The sequence below is a fragment of the Diaporthe citri genome, assembly GCF_014595645.1.
Source record: "Diaporthe citri strain NFHF-8-4 chromosome Unknown scaffold_9, whole genome shotgun sequence".
NCBI classification, from domain to species: domain Eukaryota; kingdom Fungi; phylum Ascomycota; class Sordariomycetes; order Diaporthales; family Diaporthaceae; genus Diaporthe; species Diaporthe citri.
In genome coordinates, this window is record NW_025064854.1 from 2,835,944 (window position 1) to 2,855,130 (window position 19,187).

General features: G+C 52.6%; 6 protein-coding genes across 6 annotated transcripts; 4 read left to right on the forward strand and 2 right to left on the reverse strand.

The window, feature by feature from the left end:
• Window positions 1-1,152: 1,152 nt before the first annotated feature.
• Window positions 1,153-2,368, forward strand: INS49_015875 (uncharacterized protein; the record flags this gene model as incomplete). Its single annotated transcript, XM_043176553.1, has 3 exons — window positions 1,153-1,416; window positions 1,473-2,000; window positions 2,069-2,368. The coding sequence occupies 3 exons, from the start codon at window positions 1,153-1,155 to the stop codon at window positions 2,366-2,368; spliced, it is 1,092 nt and encodes a 363-aa protein (XP_043020008.1).
• A 570-nt stretch (window positions 2,369-2,938) lies between these two features.
• Window positions 2,939-6,114, forward strand: INS49_015876 (uncharacterized protein; the record flags this gene model as incomplete). Its single annotated transcript, XM_043176554.1, has 3 exons — window positions 2,939-3,021; window positions 3,084-4,579; window positions 5,618-6,114. 3 exons carry the CDS (start codon window positions 2,939-2,941, stop codon window positions 6,112-6,114), a joined length of 2,076 nt encoding a protein of 691 aa, XP_043020009.1.
• A 45-nt stretch (window positions 6,115-6,159) lies between these two features.
• Window positions 6,160-9,273, reverse strand: INS49_015877 (uncharacterized protein; the record flags this gene model as incomplete). The annotated part of the gene is made up of 6 exons (XM_043176555.1): window positions 6,160-6,310; window positions 6,779-7,548; window positions 7,612-8,415; window positions 8,475-9,027; window positions 9,075-9,146; window positions 9,245-9,273. The coding sequence occupies 6 exons, from the start codon at window positions 9,271-9,273 to the stop codon at window positions 6,160-6,162; spliced, it is 2,379 nt and encodes a 792-aa protein (XP_043020010.1).
• Window positions 9,274-11,565: 2,292 nt separating this feature from the next.
• INS49_015878 (uncharacterized protein) lies at window positions 11,566-15,516 on the forward strand (the record flags this gene model as incomplete). Its single annotated transcript, XM_043176556.1, has 5 exons — window positions 11,566-12,222; window positions 12,286-13,305; window positions 13,359-13,375; window positions 14,026-14,742; window positions 14,802-15,516. 5 exons carry the CDS (start codon window positions 11,566-11,568, stop codon window positions 15,514-15,516), a joined length of 3,126 nt encoding a protein of 1,041 aa, XP_043020011.1.
• A 188-nt stretch (window positions 15,517-15,704) lies between these two features.
• INS49_015879 (uncharacterized protein) lies at window positions 15,705-17,300 on the reverse strand (the record flags this gene model as incomplete). The annotated part of the gene is made up of 2 exons (XM_043176557.1): window positions 15,705-16,196; window positions 16,254-17,300. 2 exons carry the CDS (start codon window positions 17,298-17,300, stop codon window positions 15,705-15,707), a joined length of 1,539 nt encoding a protein of 512 aa, XP_043020012.1.
• Window positions 17,301-18,315: 1,015 nt separating this feature from the next.
• INS49_015880 (uncharacterized protein) lies at window positions 18,316-18,992 on the forward strand (the record flags this gene model as incomplete). The annotated part of the gene is made up of 3 exons (XM_043176558.1): window positions 18,316-18,707; window positions 18,781-18,874; window positions 18,912-18,992. The coding sequence occupies 3 exons, from the start codon at window positions 18,316-18,318 to the stop codon at window positions 18,990-18,992; spliced, it is 567 nt and encodes a 188-aa protein (XP_043020013.1).
• Between the last annotated feature and the right edge of the window lie 195 nt (window positions 18,993-19,187).

Below are 19,187 nucleotides of genomic sequence, written 5' to 3' on the forward strand. Positions count from 1 at the left end.
CCCATCGCCATGTACGCCGGTGCAAAAGCCAATCATTGCGCTCCTAGAAAGCCTGTACTTGCAAAGTGTCAATGATCGTAGCCCTTTTCTTCGTGTTTCCCAACTTAATGCTCCACGATGATCACTTTTCAACTCGGCGGATGTTCTTGAGTGCTTGCCTCCTCACGTCGCCGGGCTGGACACCATCAGAAGACCGACATGTCTTGTGCGTGACTCGGGATGGAAATCCGCCCTGAGGTTGGGGGCTCGCAGATTTGAGCTTCCTTTTAGAAGTTCGAGGTCGAAGATTGGACTGTTATTAGTGACCGCGGTATCAACACGGGCAAAGAGACCGGGTCCTACTAAGTTGAAAGCTGCAGCACAAAACTTTCGGCAACCTGAGCAGTGATATCGAACTCTGACTCCTTCTGCCTAACAATGTGGGGTATGATATTCTACGGACACCAAACGTTAGGGCTAAAGTGTTGCTTGAATGAATGGGGTGAGTTTACAGTGTATGTCTTCGTGAGGAATGGTTCAGCCTGCATAGTTCCACCAATTAGTTGGGCCTCGACCTAATTCCCACTCTGTCCTTTCCAGGCGTCCCAATCAATGAGTAGCTTAGTGTTGTTTTCCACAGGTGTGGAAGGAAAATCGCCTCTCGCTATGAACGCAACGAAGGGCGGTACCGCAATCTCATGGAAGAAAAGACCCCTAAGGAGACAACACTGTTTCTGATAGCGTGTTTGGTACAAGGCGTCTATTTCGCTTTTCCTTTTTCCCGGCCGATTGCGTGCCAGTACCGCATTGATGGCGTAAAAAGCTTCGACAACCTGAATGCATAACGGAATTGGGGCCAGGTTAACTCTATTCTAAGGCCTGTTAAGTCGCTCTGCAATAACCAACTCACTGTGTAATGGACCTGGAATTGCATGATGATATTAGAAGGCTCGAAGTTTAATCCACTTCTTACTAAAAGTAATGCCAACAACCTGTTGGCACTAATCCGATGCGAACTTCGCCAAGCCAAGATCAACCCTCCACTTTTCCCCAGCCATCCCAAGTTCTCTCTTCAGCCATTACTAATTTCACAAGCAAACCTCACTTAACTACCACTCAACACCTCGTTCGCCTGCAGCTCTCACCTTGGGTGTCCCAAATATACTTTGCGCCATGCAATCATTAGAGCATCTCGGAATCGAGCATCTCCAGCCATTACGCCGAGCGCTGATAAATTTCCTCTCCGCGCCAATCACGGAATTCACCTGTGCTCAAATCATTGACGGACAGCCTACCAGTGACGTCTACGCCACCGACCATTACGTTAGAGATGGCTTGGCCGTCTCAGACCATGAGGAGCTATGTCCCGGGTCTAAAGAGAAGGCGAGAGCATTTCGCACAGACTTCAACGTGCTCGACCCAGTTTTGGGGCCCAAGGTCAGTACGTCAGAGAGAGGTTCATCGATTTCCACTATCTGATGACATGAATGCAGATTCTGCAAGCATATCAAGAAACCTTGCCAGCATCTATAGCATGGAAGTTGCGGCTTCTTGAACTAGTTACCAGTGCTTGTCACGATATCGCCGTCCATCTATATCAGATGGATGGCGGAGTCCATAAACATTGGGAGCATGAGGAATTTCTTGCTGAAAAGCTTGAAAGCCTTCCGGAAAAATCTCTTGACCGGAAAGTTCTGCCTCTGCCCACGCTGTTCTGGAATGGCAGGTATGTGGACTCGTCCCGGTATCCAAATGGCCTGGCAGACGTTGTTGGATACTGGGCAGAGACGCAGATTTTTGGCGGCGTTATTCTTTTTGATCGTGGTGAGAGCGAAGAAGAGATGAGCAATAATGCGTTCATCAAGAGTTCGTGCTTTTCTGATCTGAGGGACAGTGCAATGGCATATACTTGCACAGCGGCCGTGGAGGACGCACTGGCATCACCATCGCACCCCCCACAAAAAGGCAATTCGAAGACGTGCTACGATACCTATTGTCGCAAGGCCCAGACCACAATCAATGTCCGTTTCCCATCGAGATCACACCAGACAACAGGTGGCGCTGACACCCTTACGATGCCAGGGTCAAGCACCACATCTTCAGAAATCGGCACGAGGTCCCCGAAGGACCACGTCCGGGCACAAAGGACGTCATCAACGCGTACGACTGGCCAGAAAGAATCGAAGAGATCAAAATTCGAAGGGAGTTAGCAAAAAAGGAATCCGGCGAGCCTTTTGACGAGGTCTTTTTGACTGCAGCCATGGAGACAAACCGACAAACCACTCCAACCTCTAGGCTCTGGGAATACCACAAAAAGGAAATAATGGAGCCGGAGCCCGACGTAAAGAAACAGGGACGTCCGCCATACTTCTTCGACCCTGAGAAATGAGCAGAATACCTGTCACTCAAATCCTCCTGTGCCCTCCTTTCTGCCCTTGCTGAGGAGAATAGAACGCTTGGAAGACTTAGATTTGATGTGACGAGTTGTCTACATACTAAATACTTTGTTTAGCTACATATAAGCTTTATCCTCGAGTAAGCCAGGTTCTATTCTGGAGCCATCCCCGGATGCAATGGTCCATGAATCTCGGGTCCCTCCGAATGATTGAATTTCGGATCCGGCAGGCAAACTCCACACCGGTACCACTTGGTACTCTCACGCATCTGACGGCAAAATCCGTAGTCTCCAGGCTTCCATGTTACATTTCTCCTCTATTGGCTCAATTGTACGACGGCCGCATTAGCGCGGTGCACCCAAGCCTTCCGTTCACATAGTTACTAAGCATCCAACATCATCAGTATCGTGGTTATCGTGGTCTGCCTAAGAAAGGCTTCCTTTTTTAAACATTACGGAAGACTCCAAACATACTTACTTAAGCAACCAGGAACCATTATAATATCTCATAATATCACGACTGATGCAATTGTCATCCTCCCGATTACCCAGCATTGAATCATCATGTCATATTCACAGTTTGAAGCAAGACCGCAGCCAAAGTCAAAACGTGCTTTCCACCCGAAAGTCCGGACTGGATGTCACCTGTAAGAGGTAGTGTAACCTTTAGGTACCCAAGAAAACTGTGTATCCACTGACATCACCCAAGACGTCGGGTACGCTGTGACGAGCGCAAGCCCTACTGCAAGGGGTGTGTAAGACTAGGCCGCATATGCGAGTATGCGGCACCTACAATCCAACCCAAGCCCATGCAGCTGCAGCTGCAGCAGACGCTCCTACCAGCACCCGTGCCTATGTGGACCGAGGCCGACAGTCTCCGAACCGCCTATTACAACGCCTTCCAAAGGTACGATCCGATCGGCATCTCCAATTCTGAGACATTCGCCCAGGTCATTCCGAGGGAAAGCTTCAGCGATGATGTCTTCTATCCTATCTGCATGAGCTTGGGGGCGCTCTCGCTCTCCTCAGCGGCTCGGTCTATTGCAGGCTGCGACGAGCAGTCCTTGATTCCACTAGCCACGTCTTCCCCGGCGGATGCGGTCCACGCGAAAGCTGTTCGGTATTACTCCACCGCCTTGTCGCGCCTGCGCGAGCGGCTGGGCTCCGAGGGCGCTTCCTTGTCACCCCGGACTTTACTCCTCACCACCGGAGCCATGGCGTCCTTCGAGTTGATGCAGGGCAACCTCATAGGTAGCTGCCACTTGCAGGTCGCCTGCTTCTCAGTTCTCGGTGACGCCGTTATCGCACATGCTCAAAGCGGAAAATCTGAGAGGTTCGGTCTCACGGCTCTGCACAAAGATGATCTGGCAATCGCAGAGACCGAAGCGGTTCACATTCGACTTGCAGCCATGTGTCTCCTGGAGCAGCCGATGCTGTTCAAACGGAGGTTCCAGAGGACAGTCCCGATACCACGTCCAGCACTGGGAGAACTCCCCCAGCCGGATGCTCCTACGAAAACATTCCAGACATCCTGGAACGCCTTCGCTCAGAGGCTCGAGGATTGGAAATTAGCTTGCTGTTGGTCTATCTGTCTTAACGGTACATCCGCCAAGTTGCCAGAATATCTGGACGATCAGCGGATCCTAGTCGACTGTCTACATTCATGGGGAAAGACCATCACGGCTAGGACCCGACTCAGCCGTTGCTTATCACTCGATCACGACCATGTCCAGGTACTCAAGGTGCTCCTCATCTACGTCAGAGCGATGCAGCTATTCCTAGCTCCAGATGACGAGGACACCCAAAGATTCGGAAGCGTGCATGCCACAGACTTGGCGGACCTCGCGCGGCTGCCCCTCAGACCCATGGGCCGTTTTATCGGCGGTTTCCTGTTGGGGTCTTGGAACGACTGCTTCAGCGACTCGCTTTTGCTCCCCATGATCAAGTTCTCGGCCCTCAAAAGGAAATGCGCCACCACAACGATCAACTCCAAGTTGGCAAAGCAGCAACTCGATCTCGGGGAAGCGATTTGGTTTACACTGGCACAGTACTACGAGGGAAGTAAAAGCCAGCACGATGCTGGGTTTCTCCCAGTACGGACGAGAATCTCGTGGACTTCCCTGTGGTGGGACCATTACAGCGATCTCTTCAGGGCGTACATCAAGGACGTGGGTGACGAGGACCATTCGTACTCATGCGACACAAGTACTAACGGTGGCAACGGACGGCGTTGAGCGGGCTCATCTACTAGGTGTCTCTCTAATGGTCTTCAGCAGAGTGTAAACATTGGCAGAGATTCTTCATGTACGGGCCGGGAATGAAATTGGTAGTATATAAGTTAATGGGAGGATTAAATGGCCAGGACGTGTTGTTGGCCTGACTTTGGCTTTCCTGATGGGGTGGGTTTTGCGGGTTGTGCTCAGCGGAGTCTGCTCTTGGCCTATTCTGGAGGTGCATATGAATGCAAGGCGTCTACCTAGGTGTAGCCGTATCGGACTAATGCAGCCGTCGTACACTCAGCTCAATAAGGAGAGAATGTAACGTGGAAATCTAGAGGGCTACTTTTCTTTTCAAAAACATGAAACAAGAAATTCTCACAACAGCCGTTGCTAAGATTGATTGTCCTCCTTGAATATCGAAACATGATGTAGAGGGATGCCAGTGGAGCCATTCCCTGACGGACATCCAGAAACTGTGAGATGCCGTGAGACCGAACCCACAAGTATTGTCTTAGCCACAAGCATCATCAGCTCTGATAAAATGGACGATATTCGTCTTCCGCAGCTTGGCTTGAGCTGTCGGATACTTGATTGGGTGCCGAACTCTGTCGTGGTACCTCGCTTCATCGGAGGGTTTTACTCCCGGTAGATCTCGTCTGGTATATTCTCGCACAATGACAGATCTATGCAGCCTCTAGCGGGAGATCTGGGTGCAATGAGTGGTCATGATCCATATGTTGTAGCGCACACCACCTCGGCCTCCGATCATGGGCGGAATATGTGGCCTCTTAGTACCTGTTGCCCGAGACAATTAGACACAATGTAGCAAGAAAACGACTAAGGCTGCAAGTTGATTACGCTTATGAAACCTTCCTGTGTTGAAATTTCATGGATTGGGAAGCCCGCACCGGCACACCTCCCACATTTTGTGTATATATACTCGACATCCTGTGGTTACGAGGAGCATTCCAATCCAGTGTCGTCTCTCTTCCCTCCCGAACCCGAATTGACCAAGCCCTGATAGCCATCTATACTGTGAGTCACGATGGTTCTCCCAAACTTCCCCTTGGCGCAATTCTGCAGGTCCTCCACTCAAAGACAGCCGAGTACTTTGCCCAGCCGCTGCCGCGAGAGACGCTCAAAGACGTCTACCCTGCGCGCATCGCGGCCGTGTCCCGCACCATTTCGCGCTTTGTCGTATACTGCTATCCGCATGTGCCTCGCAACGTGCAGGTCGACATCTCCATCTGGGCGTCCATAGCCAACGTGCTCGACGACGAGATCAGCACCGACCCTGCGGCGCACACGTCCGACCTCTGGACCGACCTGGCATTTTTGCGAGCTGCGGTACCGTATGGGCGAGGTATACCACGCGGCGGCGGCGCCGCCGGAGTTGGGTCTTGCGGGCAAGAAGTTCCGCGAATACCAAGACAGGGCGTTTTCGGTCGGACGGGTGCCTTTGGAGGAATGGAGCCTGCCGGAGGACCAACGAGTGCCACAACCGCGAGTCCAGCCAGATGAGGGTGTGATTGTCCAAGAAGGTGGCAAAAGTCTGCATCCGTTGGTTCAACTATGGGGAAAGGGGTCCCACTTCGCTACTGCATCATAGAAGATTGAAGATGGCCCGTAATCATCGAATGTTCTCCCGTTGTTCGCGATCGAGCCCCGATAAAACATGTCGTTGGATGGGACATCGCCGTTCCCCTTCAGCACGATCCTGCAACAGTCAGCAACAGACCAGAACTTGCCACATGAACGGTAGAACACGGATTTCTGATGTATGATGTTCGCAAAATAAGCCTATGTCAATTGTCGCCATTGAACAATCTTGTGCATACATCAAGAAAAGGCCGTTCGTTCCCGGCCTTCCCTGCACGATGGCGTATCCTCTGTCGTTCGCCGTACGAGCTGCCCATTCCGCCTCCAAACAGCTTTGAATCTTCTCCGCAATGATGCCCAAGTTCTCCGAATGGCCAATTTGTCTTTATGTGAGGAGCTCGTCTGTGCCATTCCAACCTTGTGACTTGACTCTCCTCCGTTTGCAACTTGCAGGTTGTCATCAGCGATTCGACCCCCTGTAGCCTCTGCCTCCGGCTCTGCAACATAATCTTCCCCGTCTGATTGTGTTTGGTCTGAACAGTCGTTTGGATCCAGAGTGGACTGTCCAGTGCAACTAGACACGGACCTCCGCAGGTCGCGTGTGAAGATGCTGGTGGCTCTTGAGGAAGAAGGACCGTGGGATCTTGAGGGAGTGCGGAGGAATTGTGCGTCTTGGGACACATCATGTTGAATGCAATCTGTGGATACTTGCATGGAGCTTATACTGGACGCTTTGCCCAGCAGCTTCGGTGCCCGATTTCTCGTCTCAAATTGATATAACGGCGGTTGCAGAGGATGGTCCGAAATATCACTACGCGCAAGGTCCACAGAGGCTTCTGTAGAGCTAGGGTCATGAGCAAGTGACGAGGTCTCCGATACGGTATCCCTTTGGTCTTCCGGTGCAGTGTGGGTGCCGGCTGTTGTGGTGGTCGGAGAGCGGCTGGGACCATGTACTGAGACGGAGGACTGGGAAAGAAATGTGACGTCAAAGAACTCCATGTCCTGCTTCATGGAGGCGGGCAGAGCAGATATGGCGCGGTCCACGCTGGATTTCAAGCCGGAGTAGGTCAGCAGTTCCGCCTTGTCGTTAAGATGATACAAGAGCCGTTGATCGTATGAGGACTCGTCCCATAGACGAAGCAAGGGGCTGGGATGGAAAGTATCCCTCGCACGAGCTGAACAGTAATATCCCTTGGGGTTGGACTTCTGGTTTAGTATCTGTCTCAAGCGGCGAAAAACTTTCTTCGAGCCCCATCGTTCATCCGGGTTGATGACGAGCATATGCTTCTGGATGAGATTCAAGAAATCAGACAGGGCAGTGGGACAATGTTTCAGTCCACGCAGGTAAGAAAACCACTATAACAGTGACGATCAGTACAGTCTAATATCAACGCTTGGCATATAGAGCGTCACACTTACATCCTTGACTGACTCTTTGACTTCGGCGGCTTGCTTCCCCCTTTTGTGGATGAAATACTTGTCCTCAACCCCTCCGCCGGCGGTGAAGTCCTCCACCACGCGAGTGGTATCGAAGGTCTCGTAACCTTGGCCAGAATCGCCGTCGAAGTGTTTCTCGTCGCCCCGTGTCGCTTTGTAGCCGACGAGGTGGCAGCTGACAAACTCCAGGAACACGCACCCCAAGCTCCAGACGTCATATTTCTGGCTGACTCGACTGTCGGGTGACAGCAACACATCGAGTTCGGGGGCGCGGTAAGTCCTGGTCCTGCCGACGCTCTCCACGAGCGTGTCGGTCTCGCTCCCCTGCGCGTGGAAGCGCATCAGCGTGAAGTCGGAGAGGACTAGCCGGTTTTCTCCCGTCGAGTTGTCGACAAACCAGAGTATGTTTGGCGGCTTGATGTCGCCATGTCGACCTCGAAGGAAGTTCCGCCCATGTGACGAGGGTCCGACTTCTGGAACCTCGCATTTGTGTATCCTGCGCAAGCCATCCGTGAGACCGTAACACTGCCTGAGAAGCCAGATAGGGTCCTTGCACAGAGGACCGTTGTGGTTCCAGAATTCGACAAGGTTACCTTTGGCTAGCGGTAGGATCAAGAAATGGCTTCTGCCCTGCGAGTAGGCTGCTAGAACCCTGATCAAATGCTTGTGTTTGGTCTTGGACTGGTTGAAGCACTTTAGGGCAGAAAGTTCTCGTTTGAACTCTTCTTCCTTCGAGAATTCCTTCACAGCGAATTCGGGGCCTCTGTGGAAGCATTCCCATCGGCTCTGGAATTGAGAGGTTAGTTCCGGAAAATAACCTCAGGTTCTTGGATGTACAAACATACCGAACCAGTCCGGGTTCCCGTGAAGTGGGCCGGGTGGATTTCTACCTTCCAAACTAATCCTTGCCCACCATTTGAAAGCTTTTTCTTCTTGAGAAATGGCAGGTTGTGGAACCTCAACGGGTACTCTCCCTCCTGCATATCGGGAGAAGTGAAGTCCCAAGTAGGCACAGCCACCAAGGATTGGTGAATGACGAAACGGTCCACGAAGCTAGAATTGTCTTGCGACGTCGGGAATATGCTTTCCAAGGATCGTTTTGATAAGGGAAGGTTATTATCCCGGAGACCTCGCCGAATCATGCGCCGAAGATATTTGGTCCTCTTCATTAGAATCAAGATGGTGAAAAGCTTGATGCGTGTCTCATCACCAACAATGGCACTCAGGTGTATCCCGCTTGTTGTGTCCTTTTCCCGCAGAAGTGATTGAATGGTTGATTCCGTCAGGATCTCTGCAATGATGTCCCGGGGGAGGAACTGGTCTCCGTCGTCCTCTAACAGCGCCACACACCGTTTGCGGCCATCTTGGAGTTTTGTTTTTATGGCCCTTAGATCCTTTCTGTCCGAGTTTGTGCGAGCTGGTGGGGCGGCCCCGATGCAACCTACGCATTCAGGGGCTTCTCTATGCGAATTGTGTGTGAGCCGTTGCAGCTGATCTGCAGAATGCTGCTGTCCGTCCTGTAATTGTTCGTTGTTGTGTCAGTAACTGTCCAAATACATTCCAGGACATGCATGAGAGAATTGGAAAAATCCCGGGACTCCCAGGGTTGACCTACATTTTTGGCAACTGCCCTGGTTGAGTCATGTGATCTATCCATCATCCAGTAGGACACTCTTCGGTGCTGTTGTTACCACTGAGCCTTTAGATGATCACAATGTCTTGACAGCCACATCTGGGTCTCCTGAACGAAACTTGGTAGGGCAATTTCCTTTTTTGGTGTCGTATCCCAGGGTACCTAGGTGAGGTTGGTATGTAAACGAGCGTTTGACAAAAACTCGCATTGATCGGAATATTGCGTAAAAGTGCCAAAGTACACGTTAACTCAAACATGCACCTGGAATGGGGAACCATCATTGATGTTGGTTACAGCCGCCCCCAAGCCCAATGTCCCTAGTGCGTGAGGTATGTGAGGCTCCAACCGCCCCCACCCCCCCTTAGTTACCAAAAATTAGAAGCTGGTGCACCTTTTCCCGCTGCGCCTCGGCAGAATGCTGCACCGAATTCTGATTCTGTGGCTGCTACTATCCATATGATGTCACCAAAGGTATGATCCCTTCTGCATCTTTCTGGATGCTGACACGTTGAAAAGGGCAGACTCTGATCCATGAAAGTCTGCCTTCAGAAGTCTGTACGTGATTGAAAGCCAACAGTTACACGGGCAGAATTTCTGCAGCTCGGGGGTCGGTCTGGTTGCGCACTTGCTATTATTGATGAGGCGAAGTACGCAGGAGGGTGCTCGGAATGAAGCGGCTGACTAGGCATCTCTGCAGGGCAAGGCTGTCGCAGTACGATGGTGGTCAGCACTAGAGTCTGCACTTCGCCAATACTTTTTCGAAGATCACATGTGGAAAAAAGTGGCTGTGGCTGTGGGGGTTAGACCGTAGTAGGCGAAACAGTCTGGATGAGTCCTGACCATTTCATACGGTCGTCTCGAGGTCGGGCCGCGTGGGCCCTGATTGGGGGCCAAGATGACAGCTGAGACTGTGGTTCCGACATAAATAAGGGTTGCGATCTCTGCTCGCAGATGATGACACGCCATTGACTCTTTCTATCAAACTTCGGTCTGTTCTTCTTCACAACACATGTCCAGTACTGCAGGGACTTTGTTTATCACTTTCTTAATCCGAACACAATCCAAGCGAACATGGGCTTATCAAATCAACTTTACGAGCGACCTGAAACAATTGAGAAGCGTCTTCACTGCACTTCCTTCAAGAGCCCACAGGACCTCCTCACAACACTCAGACTATTTTGCAAATCAAGAGGGTTCGGGCTAGAAAGCTTTGAGATGCGAAATGATGAATACATCATCCGACTGAGGCCCAATCCGCATGAGCATCTCTTTCTATCGATAGCACAGTCAAAAGACAACCTTATAGGGAATGAATCGAAGCCGATACAAACTTGCTAGCGCTGTACCGATGTCCAACAGTGGTGATGGAAGCAGGCTGGCAGCAGGAAATGGGGCTGCGGGTATAAGCCGGGTGGTCATCTAGACAAGCTGACAACTTAATCCATGACGCGCACATGTGCTTCTACCGAAGTACTGCAGTGTAACTTGCGTCGAGTTTCTCCAGAATTTCGTCGGAGTACCCCTTATGTCACTGGCCAGGATAGCTTCTGGCGATAGATCGGTCCCACAAGTGTGCATGTGTACTTGATTGATACGTTGAAGTTATACTTGATCTTCGGCTTCGGTGTGCGCCAATGCATAGCTGGGCCCCCTTCGTCTCACGTAAGATCCAGAAGCCTGGATGAGTCGGCCACAAGCAACAACTTTCTGACAGAAATGCAGACTCGGGCTGCGATTGCGGCTCTGCTCGAGGCACTGCCTCGACAGAAGGCGTTGCAAGTGTGCTTCCGAGCCTGGTCGTCTCTTCCCGCCCAGGTGTTCTGGCATGCCTGTCAGCAAATAGTTCCTGCGGTGTAACAGCACAGCCGTACCGTCGTGTTGCACATTGCTGCCTTTTCGGGCGTTGAATATGCCCGTAAGCAATAGTTTGTGCGGTGTAACGGCACAGTTGTGCTGTTTTATTGCACACGGCTTTGAAAGAGCATGCGGGGTCGCCGTCATCTTCCACTCAGATCAGTATAGGCAGCTCTGCGGCTCAAAACAAACCGCCGCAGGGGAATTCAAGCCGGTCGGAAGGGCGTGCCGTTCACCATGCAGTGCGTGAAGCTGGAGAGGGTAACGAACTTCGAATGTTGGTCGCAGTTCGAGGGTGAATAAAACCTCATGTGCTCGGTCGTTCATGTTGCTCTTTCTTTCGAGGATACTTACTCCATGCAAATCTTTCAAGAAAAGATCGAAATCACACCAGAACTTACTTGCTTTTGCGTAATCTTGGGGGAGAACTCTCCAAGTCTCATCGAACCATGGCGATAGTGAGTTCTAAACTTATTCGGGACCACTGTGTTGAAGAGTTCAAGGAGCGCAAAGATTCACTGCGCAACCCTTCTTATCTGCCACAAGATGCGTCCCTCCAGGTAATGAGGAAGGACCTAGTCAAGGCGACGATAGAAAAGTATGTTCGCTATTCAAACAGCCAACAACGAGACAATCTCCTAGAATATGCACGCAAAAATCCTCATGTCTTTCTCACGCTTGCTTCTTCCCGGCTCGTGAAGAAGATCAAAACCTTGTGGGAGGCGCAAGTCAAGGACTGTCATCTTCCGGTACGACTGCAATACGACGAGACGACAGATCGCCGGCAGATGGTTTCATTGGAAGATCCTGCAGAGGAAGCGAATCTGTCGCCGAATGCCTTCGTTGAAGGTGACGACGAAGAAGATGAGAGCAAATGGGATTTGGCGGACCTGACACACTTCGTTACGGAGCAGTGGCGGTTCTACGCTGTCGTCTTTGACAACAGGCGATTCCTCTACGAAGGCCTTTCCGATAAGCGGCCGCTCCCATTCATCGAGATATCAGCAGGCGCTGCTGGAAGTGGTAATTTTGGCAAAGTATTCAAGGTTGGGCTGAGGAGGGAGCATGTGGTACCGAACCATACAGACTTCCAGTACTTGCGCCTGGTAAGAAAGTCCAAGTTGCGAATAGTACATCCACAGTACCAATGTTGATTGTTCGACTTTTAGATTCAGGGCCCTGGCAACTCCAAACAGGTTCTAGAGGTCGCTGTCAAGCAGCTGCAAAGAGTGAATGGCGCCTCGGATGAGGAACTTCTAAATTTCTTCGAGAAGGAAGCGACGACTCTCAAGACAATGAGAACCCTCGCGGACCCCCATCTCATTCAAGCTATCGCAGTATATGAAAGAGGCTCTGAGCGATGTATCGTGTTCCCTTGGGCCCCGAACGGCAACCTTCGTCAACTTTGGCTCGGTAATCTCAACCCCTCCAGCCAGGAGGTTAGGCGATGGGCTTGGGATCAAATCTTGGGACTTACGCGCGGCCTCGCCAGGCTGCATGAGACGAATACTCGACACGGAGACCTGAAGCCCGAGAACATCCTTAGATTCAAAGGCTCCAGTGGCTCAGCATGGGGTCCCTTGGTGATCGCAGACGTGGGTATTGCGAAGTACCACGCCTTCGAGACTGAGGTGCGAAAGAACAAGAACGAAGCAACCACCAACAGGACCGGAACCCAGAGATACACACCGCCAGAGATCGATGTGCCAGAGAAAGACGATAACGGCAAGCTACGCCTGATTTCTCGCAAGTACGACTCTTGGTCACTCGGATGCGTCCTACTGGAGTTCATCACCTGGCTGCGACGCGGCCGCAGCGGCTTGGCGAAGCTCGACACGGAACGCCGCCGAGATGCCAAACCTGACGTCGACCGTTACTGGGAGCAATATGGTAACGACCCGCCGATATTGCACCCAGGAGTAAGCGGACTCATCCGTGAGCTCCTCGCAGATCCAACGCTCCCCGCTGCTTTACGAGACCTATTGGCGTTGGTGAAGAAGCACCTGCTCGTCGCGTCTCTAAAAAGGCGATCATATGTTGCCACATTCCTGGAAAGTTTGGAAGGAGTCTCTGAGAACTGTTCTACCACTCCTTCCTACCTGTGGGATGACGCGATGGAGGCACTGACCGAGTCCAGGGAACCCACGGCCGAGGTAGCCCACGCCGACATTTTTCCAATCTCTCAACGAGTAAGTCGCGCCGCGAGAATTGCATGATTTCACGAAGACTAATGATTTCACAGTACGTGAGTTTTCGCCTGTATGTAACATTAGCCCAAGCTGTGCTTACTGACAACCACGGTCTTTTCTGAGTAAACAGAATGTAAGCAAACCCCCCTCAAACTGAATCTCGAAAGAGCTTAACTGACCCTCGAACAGCCCGTATGTCCCTGTATGGTTGTCGTAGACCAGCTCTATCAACGCTAATTCAAGCAGAGGACTAGCAAGTTAGTTGACAAATGGGAGACTGTGAAGGACTCCTCCTTGTTGGCTGAGCTTCTCGGAGACTTGGGATCCCAGTGGCCTCAACCGCACCAGCTAGCAGAGTGTCCAGACCGCCTTGGTAGTAGCTGTCAGGTTTCAGGCGCTGTGGAACAACTCACCGAGATGCAGAAAAGCTTACTTAACCTCTGCGATTCGGCTACAGAGTGTGATCTGTGCAAGTTCCTTCACCGCCGTCTTTCAGCCCTGAACTTCGAACCCCAACAGCCCCTCACTTTTGCTCGAGTTGAATCCACTATTAGGGTCTATCCCTTTGATTTACCCATTGTTTCGCTGTATTTTGATACAGGTACGTAGGCTCACTTGAATGATGTTTCTAGACTTACGTTTTGCCTTAGACTCCGGGTCTGTTCCTCCCTCACTTCCGTTCGCACTATCCGGACTTCCTCTACTTCCCGAACAAGGCAGTGCCGAGCAGTTCAGCTTGCTTAAATCCTTCGTGCACCACTGCGATACAAGGCACGACTGCATGAAACCTCCAGAGGATTCCAAGTCACCAACAGCATCGCCCACAAGACTGATCGACGTCGGTACGCACGGAAAGGAGCCCATCCGGCTGCTCAAAATCAACCAGAACGAGCAATGCCGCTATATTGCCCTAAGCCACTGCTGGGGCCAAATGAGCGATGACCAGCGCTTCTGCACATACGAAAGCAACCTCAAGCAGCGAACGACAGACATTCCCTACGACCAGATGCCAGCGACCTTTAGGGACGCTATTCGTGTCACGCGTGCATTGGGCGTCCGCTACCTCTGGATCGATTCGCTCTGCATCATTCAGAAAAATGCTGCGGATTGGATAACTGAGTCAGGCAAAATGGAAGATGTATTCAACAACGCATATTGCACGATTGCGGCAAGCTCGGCATCTTCTTCCCTGGCCGGGTTCCTAGGCCCCAGGAAACCCAGGGATACTATTAGACTTGCAACTTCTTCGGGGCCCGTCTATCTGGCGGAGGCTATTGATGACTTCGCTACCGACGTCGAGAAGAGTATCCTCAGCTCGCGCGGGTGGGTCTTCCAAGAGCGAGCTCTATCTCGGCGTACGATATTCTTCACCTCCACGCAAGTCTATTGGGAATGCGGCGACGGAGTTATCTGTGAGACACTAGCTCAGCTGCGAAAGTAAGCCCCAAGCCAGATTCTTACGTCAATTTAAATTGCTGATGTAAAACACCATACAGCCCGCAGTCACATTTCCTCGGCGACAGCAACTTCCCCCTCTTCGCCCTGCAGTTCTATAAAGACGAGCGAACCCGGCTCCTGCAGCACTTCTATACAACCTATTCAGCCCTGGCCCTGTCAAGGGAGTCCGATCGCCCACGGGCCATCGCGGGGTTGCAGCGGCGCATCGCCCGTGTCTTTAACTCGGACGTTGACCACGGGGTTTTCTGGCGCTGGCCGGCGAGGACCCTTCTTTGGTGTGCTGCGCAGCCGGGCTTGCTTGCCAGCATTCGGTACGATGACGACGAAGGCGCGAAGCCACCATCCTGGTCTTGGATGGCGTACAGCGGCCGTATAGCCTTCTTGGACATCGACTTCGGTGGCGTTGAGTGGACGGAGTATGGGCGTGGGCCTCCTGATGCTCCGAATTGGGCCCTGAATATGAAAGCGAGGGAGTTGCGGGTGGACAGTGCTATGTTGAAAAAGAGAGCGGTGCTTGATACAGAGTCTCCAGGGGCACTCGACGACTCGTGGAGATGTGTTGTGCTGGGCAAGGAGAACATGGGCAGAGATGGGAACGATGATGCCTACTATGTTCTGTTGATTCGTCCTGTCACCCGTCGCTCTTCATCCTTGCAGTCAGATCAGCTGGAGGAATATTTTGAGCGTGTTGGTGTAGCGACTCTGTTGGGCTCAAATCTGTTAGCGGACGAGAAGCCAGTTTTCCTAGTTTAAGATGCTGGAACTCTTCATCTTTCAATATCTAGCTCATTAGGAAAGGCAAATTTGGTTCTTTCTAAACGCCTTCATGTATGATTATTATGACGCATGGGTTGGGGCATCCATGGCTATCTTCACATGATGTCACGTGTACATACATGGGATCCAACAACGTGCCCTAGCAAGAAGCATAACCGCATCTTTCAAGCCGCGAGCTGAGCCCCATCACACAAAGCCTCCATGTCAGCAACACTGACATCCTTGGCTGCAACTCCAGCGCCGAATTCCCTCACATCGGAACCGCCCAGCGCCGCATAAACTTCCCAGCCCTGGCCCGACAACCCACCGGTTGGGTCACTCGCAAAAGCCACATACGCATCCTGAAAAGCGCGACTCGTCGACTCCTCCATCTCGGAGCTTGCACCGCGGAAGTTCCCGTGCGTGCCCATGAGCAACGGCAGCTCGGCTGAGTGGTATGCGCCGAGCCACGGCTGCGGCGAGATGTTGGTGAAATTGCCGGCGTAGAGGTAGCGGAACGTCGTGCGGCCTGTTTGCAGGCGGAGGCGAGTGGTTTGGGTGGCTGGGCAGAAGAAGGTGGCCAAGCCGGCTTGGAAGGCAATGGTCTCGTTGGGTCCGCTCGGGTTGTATGGGGCGAAAGCGACACCGTCTTCGGTATTTGTGCCGATGATGGCTGGCTGTTGTCGTGGTTAACAGGGTTCAAGCTCGAAGTTTGGAAGGGGCGGGGTGTGTACAATCTGTGCTTGTTGGTCTTGCAGGGCACGCTGGGTGTAATTCGAGAAGACGACCCTTTCGTCCGGAACAGCGTTAAAGCCTAGGCTAGGAGATGAACCGCTTTCTGCGTACGATGCGATGAAATCCTTAATTTTGAAGGCATCAACACCGCGCATACAGTCTAGTTCCTTCGCCGGATCTTCTCTCAAGCCGCCACATCCAACATTTTCGGCCACAAAGGTGAAGTTGGAATGGGGGGTATCCGCTGAAGTCAGCCCAGACTCGGCTGTGCCAGAGTCCATGATGAATCCTCCAACGATGGGATCGTCAGGGTACGCGAAGTTGTACATGTCCACCGATATCGACCCAGCACTCTGGCCCCATAGCACCATCCGCGAAGGGTCTCCTCCAAAGGCGGCGATGTTTTTCTCACACCACTGCACAAAGGCGCGCTGGTCCAGGAGGGCCAGATTCTGATCTTCAAGTCCTGCAGCATTGGGGAAGCCGAAGATGTTCAGCCGATAATTGAAAGACACCACGATGTGGTCTGGAGTTCGGTTCACCCATTGCGCGGGAATCTGGTACGGAACATCTTGGCCTCCAGTCTGAAAACCACCGCCGTACACGTAAATGAGGACCGGGAGGCCAGATTGATCGTTAGTCGGCGCCCACACGCTGGCTGTCAAACAGTCCTCGCTGACCGCACCCGTGCGATTGAGACCCTGCAAATTGAATTCCAGGACGTCTCTGTTATATACCGAGGGACTCGCGGTGGAAAGAGACTGCATGCAACTCGGTGGAAGCTCGACCGCGCTGACCTGGGCATCTGGGTCATCCAGCAATTCGGGGGGAGCCCATCGACGGTCTCCCGTCGGCGGCTTCGCATAGGGGATGCCAAGAAATTGACGGACGTTGGGTAGCGATGGGTCGATTTTCCCGTGGACTTGGCCCGAAATGGTGGACACTTGCAGCGCATCGCCAGAGCCTTGCCGGAGCCACGCACGGTGCCCTGGGGAGAAGGCAAGGACGCCTTGGACAAGCAGGGTCAGAGTAGCGGAGGTCTTCATGTTGCGCCCCTTAATGATTCTCTTGGCCTGGGAGTTGAAGGTACAGGAAACCTAAGCTCCCGGCTGTCCTCGAAGATCCATTAAGTAGCGTCATTCATTGAATATGTGCTCCCCCTCGGCAGACGACTCGGCGGTTCTTACCCCACTGTGCCCACCAGCATCACAGCTAGTGAATAGTGGATCATAGAGAAACCGGGGAGACTATTCGTGACTGGACAATGTTTTGCCCCTGTAGTGGTCGGCAGGAAGCACCTCGGAAGGACTCTGCAAGCACAAGTCTTTTCCCCTGCCTATATAACCACTGCCTCCTTAGCTACTGGTACCAGCCCAAGGTGGCCACCCTTTCGGGGCAGTCTGCTCGAGCAACCACGAAGCCAAAACAAACTGGGAAACACTCACGACGCAAACGTTCCACCAATCCATCCGTAGACAGTGAAATTGCATGGGAATCACGCGCTGGGCTCGCCACCTGCGCACCACTGGCATGGCACGTGTACAGTGGGCGAAGGCTTGGCGAGGAGGCTCCCCCGCTGCAAGAAGGGATGAACGCACCCGCTCCTCGGGTCGGCAAGAAGCTTCAACCGTGCCACAGGGGTGAATTTGTATCAAGGAGCCAGTGCTCGAGTATGCATCTGAACTTCTGCGCCGATACATGAGGGATCGCCGCTCGAAGTGAATGCCATAAAATTGCCAGATTAAAGATGAACCACCGGGTTCAGTCTCGCAAGATGTATTGAGGGAGGGAATGTTCGTTCGGAGCACGATGAAAATGACGTGAAAACCCGAGTAAGTCGGTACCCATAAGTGGAGACACCCCCTGGATACCCCAGGTTCTCCGCGCCGCTGCGGTCTCGTTTCGCAGCCTACTTCTATTGGCGTAGCTCGATTTTCTTCTTTCTATTTTGTAGAACTGTCTATATAATTCATTAGCCCTCCGCTGGCAGTTGGAAAAACTCTAGTTAAGTCAGTTTCCGATACTTGAGACTACTCGTCGACTGAGAATATAACTGAGATTATGAGTAGCCATTGCATCATCGTATCTAACAATCGAGTTGTCAAGTCAGAAAGCCGCGGCATCCCCTTTCTTGAGGCTCAATTTCGACTTCAGAGAACCCATTCCCACTTCCAATTGCTCGACGTCTTCAACTTTGAGACCTCTACCACGATATTAGACTGCAAGCTTCTCGACACTTCCCTTCCCGTTTACTTTTTCTATAACTCGGGCCCTGGCAGCGCTGCCTTCGTCGTCGGCGGCGTAGACGACACGGGGCTCGTCCTCGAAAACAACATTGACCTCCTCGAGGATCAGCTCCCTCGTCTCACCCCACCGCAGGTAGATGTAAGCGACGAGGAGCAAGTCCCGCCAGGCGATGGCCGCGTACACCCACCAACCAATGCGTCCATGAGGTAAGGGGAGACGATGTCAGCGGCGTGATGCCGAAGCTGCACGCGCCGAGGAAGAGTAAGATGCACGCGACAGTGCCAAACACGCCCGTTGTGCTGGTGCTGGTGCTGGTAGCAGCCTCCGGGACCCGGCACTGGAGGAGGAGGAGGAGGAGATGCCGAACCTGACCGTTAGCCCGGCCAGCAGCAGAACGATAAGGTGCACAGGCCCAGGCTGGGAAGCGTGAACACGCCGCGTGCGAGCTTGTCGGCCTGGGTGGCCCGGATGATTCGGGCGAGGATGCGTAATGCTCTTCTGGCCGGTCGTTGTAGGCGATCCACCGTGGAGACCCTGGCAGTAACAGGAGTACCACGACGGCGCAGGTAGGCGGGACAGCTTGCAGGATTGAGGTGATCCTCCAGACGTAGCTGGAGGGCTCGAGTGCCGAGGTCTCACAACAGCCCATCTTTAGTTTTGGAGCAGCGGAGTCGTTGTTTACTGGC